The 19,247-nt window shown below is 42.0% G+C and overlaps 2 protein-coding genes across 2 annotated transcripts in view; both read right to left on the bottom strand.

Annotated features, from left to right (window-relative positions):
* The window catches only part of LOC103136291 (zinc transporter 1), a 6,547-nt gene extending 1,892 nt beyond the window's left edge, over positions 1 to 4,655 (bottom strand). The window contains exons 1-4 of the mRNA XM_007549462.2: positions 4,435 to 4,655; positions 2,499 to 3,164; positions 971 to 1,216; positions 620 to 879 (exon numbers count right to left, since the gene is read on the bottom strand). Coding sequence (XP_007549524.1) covers positions 620 to 879; positions 971 to 1,216; positions 2,499 to 3,156 — 1,164 coding nt within the window. The 5' untranslated portion in view covers positions 3,157 to 3,164; positions 4,435 to 4,655. The remainder of the gene's footprint in view (positions 1 to 619; positions 880 to 970; positions 1,217 to 2,498; positions 3,165 to 4,434) is intronic.
* A 4,415-nt stretch (positions 4,656 to 9,070) lies between these two features.
* ppp1r37 (protein phosphatase 1, regulatory subunit 37) overlaps positions 9,071 to 19,247 on the bottom strand; it is a 39,652-nt gene continuing 29,475 nt past the window's right edge. Inside the window, exons 5-13 of the mRNA XM_007549461.2 lie at positions 18,183 to 18,302; positions 16,378 to 16,528; positions 16,071 to 16,226; positions 15,311 to 15,423; positions 14,361 to 14,502; positions 14,095 to 14,261; positions 11,830 to 13,189; positions 11,667 to 11,747; positions 9,071 to 10,831 (exon numbers count right to left, since the gene is read on the bottom strand). Of these exons, the coding sequence (XP_007549523.1) occupies positions 11,671 to 11,747; positions 11,830 to 13,189; positions 14,095 to 14,261; positions 14,361 to 14,502; positions 15,311 to 15,423; positions 16,071 to 16,226; positions 16,378 to 16,528; positions 18,183 to 18,302 (2,286 nt within the window). The 3' untranslated portion in view covers positions 9,071 to 10,831; positions 11,667 to 11,670. The remainder of the gene's footprint in view (positions 10,832 to 11,666; positions 11,748 to 11,829; positions 13,190 to 14,094; positions 14,262 to 14,360; positions 14,503 to 15,310; positions 15,424 to 16,070; positions 16,227 to 16,377; positions 16,529 to 18,182; positions 18,303 to 19,247) is intronic.

The raw sequence follows: 19,247 nt of genomic DNA, 5'->3' as shown, positions 1-19,247 counted from the left end.
ACAAATGAACACGATAAACATTCGGGGCTCCCTATGCTTACCCACGGAGATGTTACTGGGGCACCATAATAAGAGGGGGGCTGGATGGGTTCTTTGCCCAGTTAGGGCCCAGATTTTCCCAGCATATTACCTATATGGGTTAATAAAATGGGGCCATTATGGAGACAATCCTACATGGGGCCCATTTTTCAGCCCATTTCCAACCCATATTGGCCCCACATGAAAATTTTGTTGGCTGGGTCTGTTCTTAGATCTGTCCGAACGATTCGGGAACAACGCCTGGATAAGACGCAGACGTTTCCCCCGATGGCTGATTGCTAGATGACGAGCGTTAGCGCTACAGCTGAATTATGAATGTATCTCATGTAACTGTTTACATTAGTCGCTATCTCGTGAACAAGCTTATTAACGTGTGATTTTAATTTATTTCTTATTTAACGGAAACACCGCAATTGCAAGGATTTGTGTTCCTTTGTAATGGCTGTAGAAAAGCAGGGCATCTTCAGTCAGTGACTTCTTCACATTTGTTGCAATACAGACTGCTACAGGGGTTCTTCCCTGCCCAGCGCCACCACTACCTACAACGTCTCTTTAAGGACATAAAAGTTGACAGAGTGACCTGCGGCACAGACGTTGCAATCAGCGTGATGACAGCCAGCATGGAGAGGCCCGGGTCCAGATAAACCAGGACGCTGCAGGCTCCGGAGCCGTGCAGGAGCCGTGGAACGACGAGTGTCACCAGGCTGTTGATCAGAGCCAGGAGGGACGTGAAGAGTCCCTGGATGACGAAGACGAAGGACAGGAGGCAGAGGGCCCAGCGGCAGCTCCATCCAGACGATGGCTTGTCCGCTGAAGAGGGTTCATGTGTATTCTGGCTGTCTGCGATCGGAGGAAACAGAAATAGTTACAAAAATAAAGCAACGTCCACGAGCATTTTGGAGGAAAACGTCAATTATCTGAACTCTGTTACCAGGATGCCCCGTGCCCAGGTGGTAGTTCAGACTCTCTCTCTTTGAATGCGCAGCACTGCTCTCTGAGTCAGCGGTTTCCTGCAGCTGAAGCTCCGTTCTGCAGTCGTGTTGAGGCAGGTTGGGAGTTCCTGGATTACAGAGGACAAGTGCCCCGCTGTGGAGACAGTGGTGTGCTGCAGTTTGAACTTTGGACGGGACAGAGAGCTCCTCTTCGTCTTGGCCTTGGGACTCCTCGGCAGTGCAGACTGTGGGAGTGGAGCAGAGGAATGGAAAACAAGGCCCCGCGTGTTATCTGTGTTCCAGCTGAACATACACACCGTTCTCTTAGCGGAGATTTTTAAATTGAATAATAAAGTTTCTTTTATGTTTGCCACGTAATTGTTTGATCTTTCTTAAAAAAAAAAAATAATAAAAAATGCTACTCTGAGGTTCATAATTTCTAGCAAAAGTATTTATAATGTTTCAGTGTTTTTCACACTTTGTTCAGTTACAGCCACAAGATAAAATGTACCCAAATTGGGATTTCAAGAGACAGACCGAGGAAGTGAAGTTATTAGTTAATTAAAAACAGTGCAACCAACAAACTTAAGAAACCGATGAAGGACGAAGCTCCTCCTGGGAGCTGTAGCTTCCAGCCGAGCTCCTGCCTCACAGAACAGCACCCACTCTGCACATCCACTGAGCTGATTATGCGAGCTACTTCTCAGCGCAACGCTGGCAAAAACGTTGATAAACGCTGAATAGAGAAACGTCGTGGTGAGATGTCGATGGCAGAGTGTCGGAAAGAGTAGGAGCTTCTTAAAGAGTTAGAGGCCCGATTTCACTGTGTTAAATTACAAAATCAAATTTCTTTTGTTGTTGTGTTTGATACATTGAGCATTTTTATAGCAATCTGAGGTAACACAGTTACTTGACTGTGCTATACATTAGCACAATGTGCCTGTAAAATATGTAACGCCGCCTCTTTAAAAGGTTTTGGCCTATGTGTGGCTGAAACCTAACACAAAACTTCATCATGAATGGTGAATGATGCCAGTATTAAACTGTGGTGTTATTTTTTATTTTTTTGGGGGTGGGGAGGGAGGATGGAAAGAAACAAGGCAATCCTGCAAGTAAAACCTGGTTAGAGGCTGCAGAACATTTAACACTGTGATGGAGGTTCACCTTCAAAACAACAACCTTCAGCTTACAGCCACATATGTGATTCTGAAGACAAGGTTATATTCTTCTTAGATCCACTTTAGATTCTTTGGCAAGACCTGGAAATTGATGTTTGCGGAAAAACTCGATGTTGCAATCAAAGTATGCAAAAATATTGATTGAGAAGGATCAATAATATGTATATATCACGCTTTCCACACTTTTGTCGGCGATGCTAAATAAAACGATTCGTTTTATAAATTCCACGTAGAAGAACTGGTATTCTGAACATGTTCTATGTGTGATGAAAAAAAAAAAAGCTGCAAGTTAATGGATTAGTTTTGTTTCATTGTTGGAGAGGATTTGAGGTGTCTGTGCTGCCATCACCATTGTGGTTCATTTCAAGGGGAGGTTGAGTCTCCGCCCGCCGCCTGCAGCTTCCCGCCTTCTTATCCAGCAGCTCGTCCCAGTCCAGGACAAACAGCAGCATCTTATGGAGCAGACTGCCAGCTCCAACCACCACTGGCAGCAGGGGGTGGTGAACCGGGTGGGGCTTCACCATGAAGCCCATGATTTCCAAGAAGTAGGCGACGCACAGAGAGACCAGGAGGAGGTGGGAAATGAAAACACCCACAGCCCGCTTCCTGCTGTCGGGGAACGACAGGCCGCAGCTCGGAGCTGCTGGGGAAAAATGTTTTTGTGAGTCAGTCGGTGCAGCCGGGTCTCGGCGGGGCTGTTCTCCGGCGGACTGGGCTCTGGGTGGAAGTTCGGCAGGTGGACCTGACAGTGAAGGAGGAGGAAGAGCCCCCGAGGAAGAGGATGAAGATGAGGAGGAGGAGGAGGAGGAGGAGAAGGCAAGCGCAGAGGAGCGGGTGCAAGGTTTGACGAAGCCCTCAGTCTGGTGGAGAACCATGTGGAAAAGGATGAAAAGTGTATGGAAGCCGTCCACCATGGTGATGAGAGACTTACACAGCTGACTGACGGCGATCTCACACAGCAGCAGCAGCACAGTCAGCCCCATAATGCACCACTGTCGCAGCCTCATACCTGACACTGGGAGACAAATTAAGAAAAATAAATAAATAAATAAATAAATAAATAAATAAATAAATGTAAAGTTTAAAAGAGCACAACACTGTGCCTCATTTCGTCCTGCTACAACCACCTACGTGTTTTACTGGGACAGAACAACATAAAGTAAGTTTATGATTGTGAGTTGGAAGGAAAATTATAAATGGCTTTGTAATATACACACATGTTTGATAATTTTACTTTTACAAAAAGACTAAGTTGTATGCTTGGCAGAAAGTTTACCCTGCAAATCACCCTGATTAAAAACTCTCCCAACAATGACCACGGTGGTGGGAGCATCATGCTGTGGGATTACTTTTCTTCAGTAGGGACAAGGAAGCTGCTCAGAATTGATGAGGGAATAAATGCAAGACAATACAAAAAAAACAAAACAAAAAAACTTTTCAGTTTATTAGAGCAGAGACTGAGAACCAGACCCTCCTGTCCAACATCAGTGTCTGACCTCACAGATGCCCTTGGACACTCTCCTAAACCAAAACCCTCCCAAAAGAGTTGAAAACTTTACTTATAAAAGGGAGGACTGATCACATTAAACCCTCTGGATGATGAATAAGATGTCAATTAAGTTCTTACAGTGAAGCCCAAAATTATTCATACCCCTGTCACGTTTCGTCTGACAGGAAGTAGTATGTTCACGTTAACAGGAGTGGGCCAGTAAGAGTCCTGACTTAAATCTGACAGAGTATCTGTGAACTAAAATGAGCTGTCAAAACAAACAAACAAACAAACAAACATTGAAAACAAGCAAAAACCTGGCCAGCAAATATAAGACGACTTTGATTGCTGTAATGAAAATTCAGCAAATGGTTTTGGAAATGCTTAAAAGTTTTATTTGGAGTACTTCCATTAGAAATAAATGTTTTAGTTGAGTGAAAACTAATTTGAATGTCTCTGTTTTAGTCAAACGTCCCTGACGGTACGTTTCATATGCATGGATTATTTAGCTAAACATATTGACATGTATTCATTTAGGCAGTAGATGGACATTGTTTCAAAGTCGAAGGGAAGAACGTTGAGATCAGTCTCCCACAGGACAAAGCATTTATGGAAAAAAAAACAACAACATTTTGAGGATTTAGCCAAAAAAAAAAAAAGAAAAAGAAACATTCTTTCAATTGAGGGAATTAAAATATACTCCTGATTTTAGGTAACTAACTAACCAGAGTTCTATGCAGAACTTTTTTTCTCTCCATGAAACGTACACAAAGTAACAAATTTAAAATGTATTTACCCCAAAGAAGCAGACGAGGGAAGACGACCTTAACTCCTGGATAGTATCTGTGTAACGCATGGATGTTGCTCCCTCTTCGGTGCACCCTCCTCCTCTTCCTCCTCCTCCTCCTCCTTGGCTCTAATCACAGTCATGTGAGCAGGAGAGGAGAGTGGGTGCTGTTACTCTCTCAGTCGTCCCTGTTTGCATTCCCCTCCTCAGCATTTTGGAGGGACACAATGCAAACCCACCAACACACACAGTCAAGCCCACACTTCACACAAAACTGTTTGCACTCAAAATCCCCATTGGACTGTCAAGGTTAGAAAGTAGGACCAGATCACATCAAGAACCGCATCATGGAGGCCTTGGAGAAAGATTAAGATAAGTTAAAGATGACCTGAGAAAACACAAAGGTTTTAAAACTGATTGTTTAATTCATTTCTTGTTAAAACATGAATTAGCTGTAATTAAACATATTTCTTTGGCAACAGGTGTTCAGTTTTACAGGTTTACAAGTTTCCTTCAGGCTTGACAGTCAGCTGCCAAACAACTGCAATCAGGAAATCATTTAAAAAGAAACTGTCTGACAACATGAAGTAGACCAAAAGGGCCCTAGTCAAAGTATGGGCCTAAATCTGATTGTGAGGCTTCGGTGTGACTAATTAAAACAATTCAGTAGAGAAAATGGGCTAAAACACCTGAACTCACACACTTTGTATTCACTCTGGTTATCCTTGTTTGACAAGAAAGCAAAAATGTTAAGAATCTCTGATAAATAGTTTTATAATTAAAACACAATTGTGCAAATTAACACTTTGCTTCTGTAGCGCTCTCAGTTTTTCTGAACACGATGAACTTGTTCCTTCCTCGATCGGTCGTTGGCCCCGTTTGTTTCAGTCCACTGGGTCGTGGATCAACAGGACAGATACGGGCTGACACTACAGATAAATCCCTACTATCCCCACCAGCATGCCAGCACATTCCTGAGGCATGGCCAAGCCCAAAGAAAGCCCAGGCAAGGAAGCATTTGATCGTCACCGTACCCAAACTGCAGACACAACAGCTTGGCTAGATTTCGTCATTTCAGGAAGCACAGTTGAGGTTAGACCTTTAGCTCGGGGGGGAAACAATGTTTTTGCTGATATTTGTTCTGCTTTGGTCACCATATAGGTGGTGAAATCTGTCACTGCTCTGATTTAAATTCATATGGCACTCTTTTAAAGATGGGGAAACATCTTACTGGTTTATGGACTTGGTGTGATGCTGTAGAAACGATGGAACATGTTTTTATTAGCTGTAGGAAATATGTGAATCAAAGAAGATTACTGAAAACGGAAACAGGTTTTACTAGGGAATTGAAAGTTGAGAATGTGGTTGCTCAGTTAAATAGTAAGGAAAAGAGAAGCTATTTTGTTTCTTAAAAAATACTGGGCTCATTAGCAGAGTTTCAGGAATAAGTATTAGGATCCAACAGATGGCAGTAGTGCAACAATAATGGATGCAAGCTGCCATTAAAATCTAAAGAAGAAGAATCAACTTAGTCTTGTTCATAAACCCGTCATTCAAATGGCAGATACATGCTAGCATAACTTCATATTCATATTCAGCCTAGCATGTGTAGCATTAGCCTCAATTTTTTTTTGTATTAAATAAACAGCAACATGCATGTTGCTCGATAATCAATATTTTTGATGATATTTGAACCAAAACTGTGTCTTTGAAGAACTGGAACAGTTTGTTGTTGAAGGACGGAGCTTCAACTAAAACCTTTTTCTATGCTAATGCTAGCTCCAGTTGCTAATTTGACAAACCAAGAAATTAAAATGGGGTCAGCTTGAAGTCAAAGCTTTTAAGTTTAAATGTTTTCCCAGCCGTCGGTTCTAAATGATGTTCTTTTACTGGATTTGTTGTGTCAAAGACTACAAGAACAGTCTAAAAAGTTTTATGTTTAAGTCACAGTATCAGGAGGTAGATTGAAAAGTAAACTTTCACAGTTCACATCTTAATTTTCACTCAACTTTAGACATTAGAAACAGTGGCAGTTTTTCAAATGAGTGATGAGGCTCTCCACCCAGGGCTATTTGACCTGGGGGTGTGTTACATCCTCAGTTCAAAGAAATGTGTGTAAAAAAAACAAACACTATAAGGTTTTTTGATTTGTGAAACCTCCATTCTTTATGTGGAAATTTCAGCATACAGTGGGGGGATGCAGCAGTGTGTCCCATCCATTTACATGGAAGAGATTAAACATCTGACATAAAACTGATGAACTTTTCATTTATTCCTCCTCTGGCTCACAGTTTCTCACCGATGTGGACCGAGGAGACGCTCTAGGAATTCTTCTGGTCGTATGACTGAAAACAGCAGCTGAACATGAGGAAATATTTTACCTCAAGCATAGTTTTGAAACCACACTCAGAGAGCGTCACAAAAAAACCCACAAGACAAACAACTAATTAATAAATAAATACCAGACAAAACCAATCAACCTTTGTTTTCCACTTCAACACAACCTTTCTGCTTTCTCTAAATTATCAGATCAAGAAGGGAAACAAATGATCTCCAGTTTGAAGAAGGTGGTATATATACTGATTGCTCCGAGTTTAAGGTAAGCATGTTTTTAAAGGGCAGCAGAACTAAAGCACTGCAGCAAACAAAGTCTTACACATGACTTAGTTTGGCGTTTGAGAAATAAAACTCAAAATCAGTGGTTGCTATTTTTATTTTCGTTTTAGATGAAGACATTACATAGCTGTTCAGTTAGCTACATGTAACCATTTTGCAGTTATTTTTGAATAAGTACTTCATTTTTATGTTTTCTTCTTACTTTCAGCAGCTAAAGAGACTTTTTCCAATGAACTAATCACTGAATGATTAGTTCATCATTCAATGAACTAATCATTTGTTGAATGATTAGTTCATTCATTCAATGAACTAATCAGTCCTGAAATAAGACCAAAGTCGGCAGTAGTTTATTTAAAAAAAAAAAAAAAAACCTCACTAAACACTAAAATAAACCAGCTTCTTGGCAATACTTCAGTCAACTCTAATGTAACCTTTCTCTAATGATATTGTAAATCTGTTCATTTTTCTCACAACCCTCCCTCTATTGGATCAGAACTGGATTGTATGGATTAGTCTGGCATTCCTGGAGGAATCCTGAGCCTTGTTCCCACCCGGCGCTCCACACCCTGACCCTCAGAGTGCCTCCGCGTTTCCCTCGTGATGAGGGGCCGAACGGGTTCTCTCGAGGGCTAAAGATCCGGGTTTTTTTGCGAGTCATCGTCTGTGAATCTGTTCAGTGGCCACAAAGAGGCGCATCCATGTGACGTTCAGTCCGAGGGATATTTTCGACTTGCTTTCCTCTCATAGGACTGATGAGATGATCCCGGATCACACTGGAAAATGAGCAATTGCAGAAGAGAAAGTACTAATTGAGAGTCGGGGCTTTAGCTCCAGGTGTGTTGAGGAGGATGGATTGAGTTAGTAACTCAAAGCTCCTAAGAAAGAAATGTTTTACCAGCTGGTGTGGTAAACTGAACTTTACTGCAGCGCCTTACAGTGAGAAACACATTTGAGTTTGTCTATAGGACTGGATTGAGCTGATCACATGTTGTATCTTTGTATAGGATCTCTTTAATAAAGAGGCTTTAGACAATGTTTGTTGTGACTTGAACTATTATTCCTACAGAATACCAGTCTCCTGATGGCTACTTCCAACAAGATGAAGCACCACTGCACAAAAAGTCCTCCAATGTTTTCCAGAGTCACCAGCTCTTAATCCAATAATGCACCTTTGAGGTGGAACAGGAGATTAACATGACAGATGTTTGTTGGGATTTTGACCCATGCCTCTTTACAGAAACGCTCTAACTGAATCAGGTTTGTAGATAAACCTGCAGATCATTTTTAGCTTTGCCCATAAATTTTCTACGACACAGAGATCCACGTATCGGGTCATTGTCCATCTGGAAGGCCCATTTCAACTCAAGTTTCAGCTTCAAGGACACCTTAAAATGTTTTATTTCTTCATAATGACCTTCCTTCATGATGTAATCGTTCTTGTGAAGTGTACCAATCCCTCCTGAAGAAAAACACCTAAACATCATGCTACTATCCCCCCATACTTAACATTTGGCACGGTGTTTTGTAGGATCCAAGCTTCTCACCTTTTCCAAATACAACACTGGTAGCCATTACCAAAACCTTGGATATTAGCTTCATCACATCACCTCAAGTATTTGTCCCAGAGTGCACCTGAAAACTGTAATTTGTTTTTTTGAGTATTTTTCCTCTCAATGTGGATAACGAAACCTATCAGCTCCAGCCAACATTTTCACAAGGTATTTTTTTGGGGTGGGGGGAGGGTTGGTCGATGCGCACATTTGGTACCCAAACACGTTCATATCTGGGACAGAGAACCAGTCTTCCTCCAGTATGACGGCTAGAGATTCCCATCCTGGTCACACTCGCAAATAATAGAATAGTTGACGACGGCACCTTTAGGTAGAGACCAAGGATGGATGAACTGCAAAAACAGAACCGACTCGGAAGAACTTCAAGTTTCAATACTTCCTGCTTTAACTTGTTTACATGTCGCTTTCCCACGGGACGAATCCCAGAACCTCAAACTGACTAATTCACCACGGAGTCGTTTCATTAATCATTACATGCATTTATTTGAGAGAAACAAATTTCGCCATACATATCTTTGTGATTACCAGCACATTTCAATTAAGTTAACAAATCATTATTAAAAATGTCTAAAAATTAAAGCATTACAAACAGTGTGGGCGGCGGGGTGCGGGGAAAACTACCATTTGGGTGGAGAATCGCTGTGGGACCGATCGCTGTTTCCGTGGAGGAGAAAAGAAAACACAACCTGCCTGTTTCTGCTTCTGGGGAACAAAAAGCAAAAAATGTGAAGGCAGAGAGAGCTGGACCTCTTCACAGAAACATTAAATGGATGTTTTAATGTTCAAGTCTCTTGATCTAAAAATATTTAGCTGTTGAGCTCATAATTCTTCTTCAAGTCCGAATGAAAGATAAAACAGCCATCAGCGCCCCCTGGTGGCCAATGATTCGCTTTGCAGGGCTTCTGCAGAACAAGAACCTCGACATGTTTACAGCTTTCTGCACCCCAGTAGTCAACCAATTAAACCCACCATTTACTCCTATAATAGATTATCCCGTCCCGAAAAACGTCCTTTAATCTAAATATTTTCTCTAGTTTGCATATGAAATATACATCGAAAAGGGCGTCGGCTTTAAAAGCAACCCCTTGGGTAAAACAAGCAGATGGAGAGATGGAAACATTTTAAACCAAAAAGATGTCCAAAAATACAAAAATAAGTCATTTCTCAAAGCAGCTGAATGGGTGAGAGTTATGAGTAAAAGGTGAAAGACTGAGGGAAACAGAAGAAGGTGCGAGGAGTTTGGAGCTGAATAAACTCAGGGGAATAAAAACAAAACAAAAAAACATATCTAATCCGACTTCTCTTCAAATTGACAAGTTCTGAGTTATGATTTGTGCAATTCTGTAATTTGGGATTAAATTCCTTATGCCAAACACAAAACGGAGGTTTCGATCGTGCAAAACGTGTTTCAATGTTCTCCGTGTCAAGATCTGGACAGCAAGTAAGAGGACGCGGATTCCTGAGGGGCCAAACAGAGCAGAAGACGAGAAAACACAGGGGAAAAAAAAGTCACTTTGGCAGAGGTCCCTTAGAGTTTTATTTCTGGTGGGGAGCAAGAGAGAGAGAGAGAGAGGAGACCAGGAGACACACACAAAGTTTACATTTACACAGATGGATAAACATCCTCAGGTTTCTTGGATACAAAAGCCTTTAACAGCAACTTACTCCCAACCTCGAGTGTTTTAAAGCCAGCAGGTCTGCTCAGCAGGGGGCCACTGTGTTTCTCGTCGTCGCCCTTACGTCTGAGTCGTGAAAAACTGTGAATCGATTTGCCCGACGACAATCTACGGAGAGCGAGTAAGGGCTGTCAGAAAGGTCTTTGGTTAGTGTTTTACCCTCCGCTTCTCTGTCCCTGATCAGTCTGCGACTCATCGAGGCTCACGGAAACGTCACAGAAAGGGAAAATGTAGTGAAAACGGCGGGGGGATCCCTACGCCTCCCCCGAGCTTTTACGTGGGTGATGTAGCTATGGATGTAGAAAGACTTCCTATGTGTCACAGGTTGCGCTCCGTGTGATGCTGTCCTCTTTGTATTTTTCATGTTGGGAGCTTTTGACTTTAACACTGCGTCATCCGTCCCTTCGCAGGAAGCGTTGTTGTTTGTTTGTTTGTTTGTTGTTGGATAACGTGAAGAAACGACAAAGATATTGTGGGACAGCCAGTCGTGTTGCAGAGCTTGACGAATCGTCTTAGTGTTGCTTCCATCTGTCCTGGCAGTCCCTGCAGGGAAACCAGAAGCGGAGACAAATCAGTCCTGAAAGCAGCAGAGAGTGCGATTCAACTAAACCACGATTTGATGGAAAAACTGACGTTTGTGGTTGTAACACGAAATTAATGGGAATGGCATCATTGAGCATAAACACTTTATTATCCGACACCAACAGAAACATTAATAACTCAACGTACGGGTTGGAGAATATGGACTTCAATTTGTAGTGCTGCGTTTAGTGGTACGACTGTGATGATGATAAAAATGATAAGAACTATTATTTCTACTTTAGGTAAGTGTATGGCTGTGCCTGCATGACAGAGCAAATACAAATACTGCTTTTGAAAAATATGCATTTGTTATACGCTTTTTTAGGACAGCAGTCAGTCAGGAAGTGTGATTTGTATCACTAAACTGCACAAGGCAAGTCAATTTAATCATATTTTAAAATTTACTGATGGTTTCATTGAACAAATAGTGGATAAAATAGTAAAACTAACAATTCCAACATTATGGAAGTTTTTTTAAATTATTATTATTATTACTTATTATTATTATTATTTTTTTTCAAACATTAACTGGAATTTATCATGACAACGATAAATCAAAATTCCTTTTGTGATAAAAAATGTAGTTGGATAACGATAAGACAGTCGTACTCAACGATGCTTAGAAAGTCTGAAACTTTTCTATTTCTCTCTCTAAGCTCATTTATCTTTTAGCTTCTCCCTTTAAAATATCCATATTTGTATGATATGAATATGGTGTATTCAGCAGTAGATTCATCAGCACTTGGAAGCGTGAAGACGACGTTTGGCCAGCGGGTCGTAAGATGCAGATATTCACCAGTTTACGGCGCGTCTCTCCCGTTGTCCATGCTGGCCTCCAGCAGCAGCTCCTCCAGCTCCAGTGCACAGCTGGAACTGACTGCAAGGCGATGCAGAACAGATGTTTACAACAAATAAAACAACGTGGAGGGCGAGTCCTCTGAGGAGGAGCAGCGACTCACCGTGCTCCATCACACAGCTGCCGGGCTTCGGGGTTTCGCCGTCCAGCAGGTGGAGGGAGAACTCCGTCTTCAGGCCGTTGGGCAGAGCCGAAGCGACCACCTCTCCGTCCAGCGCCTCCTCAAAACACTCATCGGCCGAGTTCTCGTCAGTCGACTCTTGGTCTTTAACTTTTGAGCCTGGATTCACGTCAGCGCCGTCTTCAGGCGGATTGGAGGACGACGGAGCCTGCTGACCGGTCTGGACCGGGTCAGGACTCGCTTCCTCTCGGCTTGGCTTGTCGTCCGTTGGGTTTGGGGGAGGGGACTCTTCTGGTCCTGCTGTCTGGTCAGCGTTTGGCTCTTCCTGCGCAGGTGTTGGCTGAGCCAGTTCATTTGTGGAGGGTCCCTGCCTGCCGTCTTGTCCCTCGTGTTCCTCTATTGTATTGCTTCCCTCTGCGGCGTCGGGCCCCTGAAGGGGGCCGGCCGGGGGGCTCGTTGGCTTCAAAGCCACCTCCGGCAGAGGAGAGGAGTTTGAAGGCAATGCTGGTGTTGGCAGACTTGGATCCATCAATCTTGCTGGATCTAAAGTTCTGGCTTTCGCGTCCTCCGACGACAGCGGGTCTAGTTTGGGACTCTGAGCAGCTCCTGGTCTCTCCTCTGTCGTTTTGTCATCCGTAGATGAAGCAGGCGGGCTCTCGTTGGCGCCCCCCGGTGTCAGTTGTGTTTGTGCGGGTGTTACTGTCGTCAAGTCTTTCGGCGGGCAGAGGGCTGGAGGAGCTGCGGCTTTCTGCAGTTGCTCCGGTGGGCTCTCCACCCGCGTCACCATAAATATCTTGTGGCCCCTTCCGGGACTCGACACGGAGATGCAGCGGCCGGGCGAGGGAGGCGTCCCCGGAGGCGCTGGGACCATGGACTCTGTGACCGTTATTCCCGAAATCAAAGCTGGTGCTCTTGCAGGCGAGGCAGAGGGGGGTGAGGGGGTACGTGAGGCACTAAGGGGGGGCTGACTGACTGGAGCACCCTGGTTCGACACAACGGGAGAAGACTTGGTCACCACCTCCCCCTCGTCCTCGGTGTCCGAGTCGGAGTCCAGATTTCCAGGAGGAGCGGTCGTATCGGGGCTCGTTTCTGACACGCTGTCCGTTTGTGATGCATTCTCAGTCGGTTCGCCTTCCTCCTCGCCTTCCTTTCTCTCAGCTGAAGCCGGTTCGTCTTCCTCCTCCTCCCTCGTTCCGTCTTCTGTGGCTATTTCAGCCATGGAGGCCGACAGCTTCATCTTCTCCTCGGTTTCCTCCTTTTCCTTCGCAAGGATGAAGTTTCTCTTACAGCCGTTCTGGATTTCAGTCAGCAGGGCGCGCTGCGTCTCGATGAAGCTCTTCACCTGAAACACAAGAGCGGAGACCGGAGGAAGTTAGTCAGGCAGCACTTCCCTTCTTTGGTCAGGAGTTTAAGTTGTTCTTAAAAACCTGAGGCTTGGTAGTGTAGTGTGTTGAGTAAGGCGGCATTTAACAAATTGTTTTAATATTAGGGCTCCATTATATTAGAAAGAGATCAAATTGTGCTGCTATTGTTGAATATTGTGACGACGACATCAATTGCAATTTGGAAAGTTTTTCCTCTCTACTGTCGCTACATGCATGACAAGATGTCACTACATGCTCATCCAGGAAGAGTGGATGCCGCAATGACTCGATGCAATCTGCTGGGTTTTATTAAAAAACTTTTCAACTTGAATAATAAACCAAACTTGTTTCACGACTCGGATCGACTGGAATGTATGTGTGATTAAATTTAAATTACTTTTTTTAAGTAAAGGGCCTTGAGACGACGTGATTCGACGTAAATTGAATTGATTTCCTGCAAACACTGAAACGTCGCTGAGAATTAAAACGTGATGCATTCAGGGTCTGGCGGGAGAGGCTGCAGCTGTTGTTATGGTTACAGCTTCTGAAGAGGACAGTGATAAATCTGATGACGATGAAGGATATAAGACCTTTGATGAACTGGACCTTTAGACCAACAGCAGACAGGTGGAGGTCTGCAGCCCTTATGATTTCCAGTGTCTCGTTTGAGTTGTGCTTCACAGTGACTTCATCTTTAAATGTAACATTACTGTAGTTCATGCTAAAACAAAGCGGTGACATTGACCAAAATGTCTCGTCAGACATTCTCCTGTGTCTAGATGAGCCTCTACCTTCACCTTCCTTTTAAAACCATGGGGTCAAACTGAGAGAATAAAAAAATAACTTTTCCTTTTCTTTATTTTTAAATGCAGTTGATGCTTACACTTTCTTTCTTGGGTTCTCGGTCGAGGTCGAGGCGCAGCAGCGAGTTGTTGACCTTCAGCGCGAGCGACAGCGCCATCAGGCCTCCGGTCTTGATCTCATTCTCCCGCAGGTCCAGGCGCAGCAGCCTGGGGCTCTCTGCGATGAACTCAGCCACAGCGACGGCTCCTGCACGGCAACGTTAATGCAGTCAGATAGTCAAGACCCCAAACACTGCAGAAGACACACACACACACACGCACGCACACACACAGCTTTAGCTCCCACCTTCACAGGACAGCTTGGTGGAAGCCAGGCCCAGCCGGAGCACAGACCGGTTGCCAATCAGTCCGTCCTTCAGCTTGTGGACTCCTTCGTTACCCACCGAATTGTGGCCGAGGTTCAGAGTCTCCAGACTCTGGGTGCATGGCTGAGAGACGTGAAACACACATTCATCCTCAAGCTCACGAACAAAATAAGATATAAAATAAGACATATTTTTAATGCGTTGGTTGGAACCCTGAATCATATTCTCTGACGCTGAAGAGGCATTAAAAAGACAAAGAGATGCAAATGTTTCTGCATCCAGCGATTTGATCCATTTTTTGATTCTGAAAGGTTTTTTGATTCAGAAACCAATTTTCTGTAGATAATGTTTAAATTATGTGACTGACAAGAAGAAAAGACAGTAGAAACAAAGATAATGTTTGTTTAAAATAAATTTAATAAGACTCCATACTGCATCAAATACCACCAGATTATATTTGAACAAAAATAGACTTAGGTTAGACCAGGTTCGATTTTTCTTACATATCAAAGAATGATTTCAAAATATAATTTTACATAAAAATGAATCAGATTTTTGATCATAATGAATGGATTCAGAATTGCCAGGACAAGGAATCGCGAATCTCTGTGGAATTTATTTTTTTCTGTCCTTTAAAACAAAAAAAGACAGCTGCTAGTTTGTATATCTTACCTTTAAACTCTATGTGCAGTGGAGGCTTAATAATTTTACACTGCACAGTTTTTCTCAATGCACAGCTGAATATGGACCCATTTAATAATCCTTAGAGTCTGTTTATTCTAACTAAAGCCCCACTTTTCACTCTTCATTATTCTTAGAGAAATGTGGTTAGACGTTAAAACACTGAGTTAATAAGTAAGAAAGAAAACTATATTTTGGGAAAAAGCGTTTACATATCATATGTGTGGTGGAGACAGTGTGTGTGGTGTACCAGTGCAGCAGCGAGGTAGCCCATGCCATTGTGTGTTAGCTGGTTGTTCCATAGCACCAAAGTGACGAGACCTTTCCTTTGCTCCTTTAGTCCTTCACACAGGTAGGCCAGACCTGAGACGACAAACACATACCAATATAAGAACAACAACAATAATAATAATAATAATGAAGAGTGTGCATCATCTGAATGTTAAGTACAGTGCCTTCCAAAAACAGTTCTTGCTCTTTAGCAATGTTCACATTTTGTCAAGTTACAACCAAAAGCGTCAATGTGGTAAAGTTTGATTTTAAGGGACAAACACTGAACTGATGGATAACTATGAAGCGGAAGGCAAAAATAAATAGTTTTTAAACCTTTTAGAAATAACTAAAAAGCGGAGTGTACATTTATTTCAGCTTTTCTGGCCATTACTTTGTATTGGCTACGTTTGTTTAGGTTGTTTCTGTTCAGTCTTTTTGCAGGACAGCTCATCTGATGGGGAGCATCTGTGAACATCAGCTGCCAAATATTTTCAACAGTAATTATAGGTCTGGAGCATTTTAGAGTATAAATATGGCTGATGCAAACCATGTTATTGGAGCTCTGGCTGCACGTTTAAGGTCGTCTTCCTGCTGGAAGGTGAACCGCTGCTTAAGGCTCAAATCTGCTCAGCCTCTTAAGTTTTCTTCCAATTTAATTCATTTCACTTTATTCATGTGGCATCACCTCGCAGCAAAAGACATCACAAGGTATTTCATCTTTTCTCAGAGTCGCGTACCTGAGTCTAGGATGTGGTTATTGCGCAGGTCCAGAATCTGGATGTTGTAGTTGAACTTGAGCAGGTTTCCGAGCTGAGCTGAGTCCTGCAGGCCGTTGAGCTTGTTGTCTGCCAGGTACAGCTCTCGAAGGTTCATGTTCATCTTCAGCGCCGTGGCTGACAGAGGAGAGGGCGGTTGAAGCACAGCGAGTCGCCGGAGGGATACACAGAGAGATCAGATTTCATTTCCTTCTGAGAAAAAAAAAACAAAGCAAAAAAACCCAGCCGAGAGGACAGAAAGAGGCTGCCTGTCCTTTGCATGTCTGACCTAGTAACATGAGCGGCCTGCCAGAGAGACCGGCGTTCTCCAGGTGGAGGACTGCCAAGCCGCCGCTGATCCTGAGCGCCCGGGCTACGAACGGAGCCGAGTGGTCCAGCAGAGGAGTGTTACGGGCCTCCAGATACTGCAGGGAGCTCGTCTGCGGGGGAAACGACGACAGAGGCTCAGCTTCAAACACAAAACCAAATCAGGCTCCTTTCATAAAGCAGCTGATATAAACTAATCTACATTCATACCTCTGCAGTTGCAGCTGCTCAGCAGATGACATTACATTTATAATCTTAGTTATTTGTGTGAATCAAATCAACATACTGATGTCAGTTTTTTTTTTCTACATAAGTGATTTGAATTGTTTTCTGTTTAGGTTTAATCTCATTCATTCATGCGCAGCAATTTGCCAAAACATTAGTCGATTAAAATTTCCTAAGGAAATGTGTGTGTGTGTGTGTAGTCTTCAGGAAGGTCCTCATTAATAATCCATTGGTTTTTTTTTCTTAAAAGTTTTTATGGCACCAGCGTCCCACGGTGCGTTTCTGCTCTACCACTGAATCACTTTGAGATCAAATGACTTCATTTAGGCAAACGGAGCTGATCAGATGACAAATTAGCTGCTCACCTGAAGAAAGCTGTAATTTCAGCAACTTTTGCTTTGTCTATATTACTTGTTATTGAGCCTTAATAAGCATGGATTGGTATTAAGGTTGGATGATTGGATAGATACATCTTTTTGGCGATGAAGTTCTTTCTGACTTGATAACGATGCTTGACTGAAACCAAAGAAATGCAGCCGACAGAAAAAAGCCCCAACACCTCATGCTGTTTTAACTCTTCTGCTGCAAGCAAAGCCTTTGTTTTCCCCAGAGAGACTCCAAATGCATCTGCGATTTATTTAGTCAAACTCTGTACAGAAGGAGAGCATCCTATGTTCAGAAAATACATTTATTTAAATAATCACAGTAAGCTAAAGTAATCCCAAATAGGCGAGTTGTAGTTTTATACGGCAATCAATTAATGGATTTTTGTCAAATCAGTCTGTGCATGTTTACGTGTTTTTGCCCACAAAAAAAGTGCAAATGTCTCTGTTTGAATATTTCGCACATCGTCATTTGTCGGACCGATGAAAATCGATTAGGGGAATGTTACACGTCGCCCAATCTTAGCTGGTATTTTACAAAATCATGCAAATATTTGGAATCAGTATTCGTCTCGGAGGAAACAACTTGTGATTCGATTCCCCAAGAAAGTATGAGAAAGCACTACTACTTGTTATAAAAAATAAAGTTAAAAAATATTACACAAAACCAGCAGAACATGAATTACATACATATTCTCTTGTCTGTATTATACAACATCATCCTGTGGCTTATGACACATTTTTTTTTAAAAATTATGTATTTTGTTGGCAAAGCTTAAAAACTCAATAATAATCACTCCTATGGGAATGTGTTGATATAAAGAACATTTTATTAATACAAGTTAATAACATTTGTGTAAATAGTTTTTCCTGAACGCTGCAAATAATGTGACTTTTTTTGTGTTTAAAAATGTCTGAAAAAAATAATCTCATACTTTATACGATTTTTTTCCCCACCAAGCTTTTTTTCAAACATTGATCTAAACACCAAATTGGTTTTAATTAGTTTCGTTTTCGCAAAACCTCCGAGACATCATGTGCTGTAAATCTGATTGTGTATTTTCCATTTGCACATGGTTAAAACTGGGAAAAAATTCATTTTAAGGTGGGAGGATTTGAATCTCAGAGTCAGAAAAAAACAAAACAATCGATCTCTCACCTTTCTCATCATGTGAGCGGCGGCCTGCCATCCCCGTGTGCCGATATGCTTGTTGAAGGAGATGTTGAGATGTGTGGCTGATTCGTAGTACTCGATCATGTCAAAGAGGGCCGACGCACCCTGAGGACGACAACAACACGAGGATGGACTTTTAAAAACATCACAAAGGGAAAAAAATAAAATAAAAAATACACAAGTTCCAAGTTGTTTATTATGTCAGAACATCTTAAGAAATATCAGAGGATTTATGAACGGTTCTTCGGGACAGGTGAGAAATTAGAGGCGTTTGCATGATACCTTTTGAAGTGTTTGGGACTTTCTTTTTTAAGAGTTCCTCTGGTTATGGTATTTTTATTTATTTATTTATTATGAAAACAAGAAACAAACAAAAAAACTCACATGAATTCAACACAATTAACACATAAAGATGACTTTAAGTGTGTTCTCTGAATATAAAAGTTTGCTTTTACACATTCAATATACAACCATCTGTAGAAAAAAAGTTAAATTGTAAAGAAAACTTGGTTGAAGTCTTTGTTCCTGTTTATTATACAAGACTAATATGAAATCAATTAGTTCTCCTCCTTACCGTAAATAAAGCTACTTGAGAGCAGAAAATATCAAAGGAATACATGTAATAAAATTAAATGAATAAATATTAAAATCTGAACAAGTCAGGGGCAATGATTTTATCTTAAAAAGATTACTTTCTTATTAAACAGGTTTATGATAAAATATTTTAACAATTCACTGGTGAGGGTTTTCCTGTAAAGACTTCTGCTTTTCTTTAAAGTCTGATCTGCAAATTTAGATTTTAAAACATAATAATGGACATTTGTGTTAGAGCTCGTCTTATAGGGGTAGTAGTGTTGAGTCTGGGAATAAATTAAGGAATCATCAATATTTATGCATCACATCATGAGTCCCTAACATTTATCTGATTTAATTAAGCTCAAAGTGCAAAAACAAGTATAAGCTGTTAGTCTTCAAGATTATTGATAAAATAAACTCTGATCTTCTAGTATGCTGATCGGTAAATTAGCTGACTGCCATCACAGTAACTCG

This window comes from Poecilia formosa, unplaced genomic scaffold (assembly GCF_000485575.1).
Source record: "Poecilia formosa unplaced genomic scaffold, Poecilia_formosa-5.1.2 Scaffold31, whole genome shotgun sequence".
NCBI lineage: Eukaryota > Metazoa > Chordata > Actinopteri > Cyprinodontiformes > Poeciliidae > Poecilia > Poecilia formosa.
Note: the sequence above shows the minus strand (reverse complement) of the source record. Positions and strands in the feature narration are given on the sequence as shown.